Here is a 1,891-nt window from a genome sequence, read left to right as displayed (position 1 = left end):
ACACGGAATAGTGTTAGCAGTGGATATAGTTACAGTTCACGACAAATACTCGCTCCGAATACTGCTCGACGGTTCATGTAGTGAAGGTTTCCTTTTTTTTTCCTTTTTCTTTTTCTTTTAACAGGTTTTAATTTGCACAACGCACTAGACACACACGAACCACAGCTTATCAAAAAAAACTCGCTCCGAATACTGCTCGACGGTTCATGTAGTGAAGGTTTCCTTTTTTTTTTCCTTTTTCTTTTTCTTTTAACAGGTTTTAATTTGCACAACGCACTAGACACACACGAACCACAGCTTATCAAAAAAACCAACAGCAACGGTGTTGTCAGGATCTGACTTGCTTTATAAAATTTTTCTGCAGAAAAAAGTGAAAAAAAATCACCCCCCGCCCGCTCCACGACACAGAACAAGTGCCTCAACCAGCCTCAACAGCTCCCGCTGTGCTCCAAGGGGACTCTGGAAGCTTCTCCTTGTTGCAGACCGAAGGTCCAACACGTGTGCACTGGCCGTTCGACGGGGAACCTCTCGCACGCTCGGGTACGTTTCTCTCTTCTTGGAACTTGTGCAAATCGGAGGCCACGACTTTCGGGCAGCCTTTACTTTTAAGCCACTGGGCTTCACCCTCCCCTCCGGATGTCACTGACGGGCACGGGCCACGGTGGTGCCCACAGCATCATCTACAATCACAGGTTAATTGGTGAACGTGGGGAATATTCTCACCAGAGTCAGTCAGTTCTTACCCTTTTTACCTCCCCATTTTTTCCTTTTTTTTTTTTTCCTCTGAGTGGGAATATCAAGCAAAAATAAATTAAATTTTACCATCCTGAACAATGACCACGAGGTTTTTGTCAGTACCTAACATCAATACAAGGCACGCCCAACAACACACACACCGTAAGAGCACTGCAGAGCAGGGCAGGGCGACCTGCCAGCCCGGACATCTAAGTGCTAACTGTTTGTTTGTCAGTCTTCCGCTGCCCTCTGTTCCTTGGCTGGCGCGGAGGAAGTTGGGCTCCTGCTCTCAGCCCTCAGCAGAGCGTGTAGCAGACTCCAGGCACAGCTTCCTCTCGGGGCATCACTTCCTGAAGCTGCTCTCCAGGATGGTCAGAGTGCGCCGCCTCAGTTTCCTTCCCGATCCTTCCTCCAGCAAGTACGTGACATCAATAGCTGCAAGAGACCACAGGCTCCGGGTGAGGGAAGGGGACTCGAGGGACGGGTTTCCTATTTCCCTGTTCATGGCTCTTTCCGGGATGTTTCCATCCACAGAGACATTCACAACTCCGCTGGACAAGGTGCTGAGCAGCCTGAGTGACGTCAGCCCTGCTCTGAGTCCGGCCTGGAGCCGGTGACCTCCAGAGACCTTCCAACCTCCATCGTTCTACGAGTGCACGAACTCCCAGAACACAGGAGAGACTGGACAGAGCTCGCCCTGGGCTGCAGCTCCAAAGAGAGGCGCGCAGCCAGCGCAGCCGCTGCAGCCGTACCTCAGCCTGGACCCCACCTGCAGAGCTACTGACAAGCCAGCGGAAAGCTCACGGAAGGTCAGAGGAGACTTTCCTAACGGCGCCCGTCTTTCTCTGCATGCCCTGTACACCCAGAACGATGGGCAGTGTGTGACTTCAGAAGGTTTTTGTGGATACTAAAAACATGACACCAAACACAGTGTCAGTTGTAAGACATTTCACTTGGATTTGCTGTGGCAAAAGCAAATATTGCTGCAGGGAAAACTAACAATCAGTAACGTCCACTTGAAACAACGTCAGACAAACCCGTTTGTTCTATCAAGGGGCTCTCGGCAGACTGAAAACAAACACAGAGAAGAAACGACACTGTGCAGTCGTGGCACAGAATCTCACCGTTCTTGCCCGGGATTTTCTCTAAGAGGTTC

At 50.4% G+C, this 1,891-nt stretch overlaps 1 protein-coding gene across 1 annotated transcript in view; it reads right to left on the bottom strand.

The window, feature by feature from the left end:
- Window positions 1-1,078: 1,078 nt before the first annotated feature.
- The window catches only part of LOC104495272 (histone-lysine N-methyltransferase ASH1L-like), a gene marked incomplete at its 5' end in the record, with an annotated part of 33,141 nt that continues 32,328 nt past the window's right edge, over window positions 1,079-1,891 (bottom strand). Inside the window, 2 exons of the mRNA XM_010138221.1 lie at window positions 1,079-1,170; window positions 1,860-1,891. The exon at window positions 1,860-1,891 is cut by the window's right edge and continues 11 nt beyond it. Coding sequence (XP_010136523.1) covers window positions 1,079-1,170; window positions 1,860-1,891 — 124 coding nt within the window. The remainder of the gene's footprint in view (window positions 1,171-1,859) is intronic.

This window comes from Buceros rhinoceros, unplaced genomic scaffold (genome assembly GCF_000710305.1).
Source record: "Buceros rhinoceros silvestris isolate BGI_N320 unplaced genomic scaffold, ASM71030v1 scaffold33746, whole genome shotgun sequence".
Taxonomy (NCBI): Eukaryota; Metazoa; Chordata; class Aves; order Bucerotiformes; family Bucerotidae; genus Buceros; species Buceros rhinoceros.
Note: the sequence above shows the minus strand (reverse complement) of the source record. Positions and strands in the feature narration are given on the sequence as shown.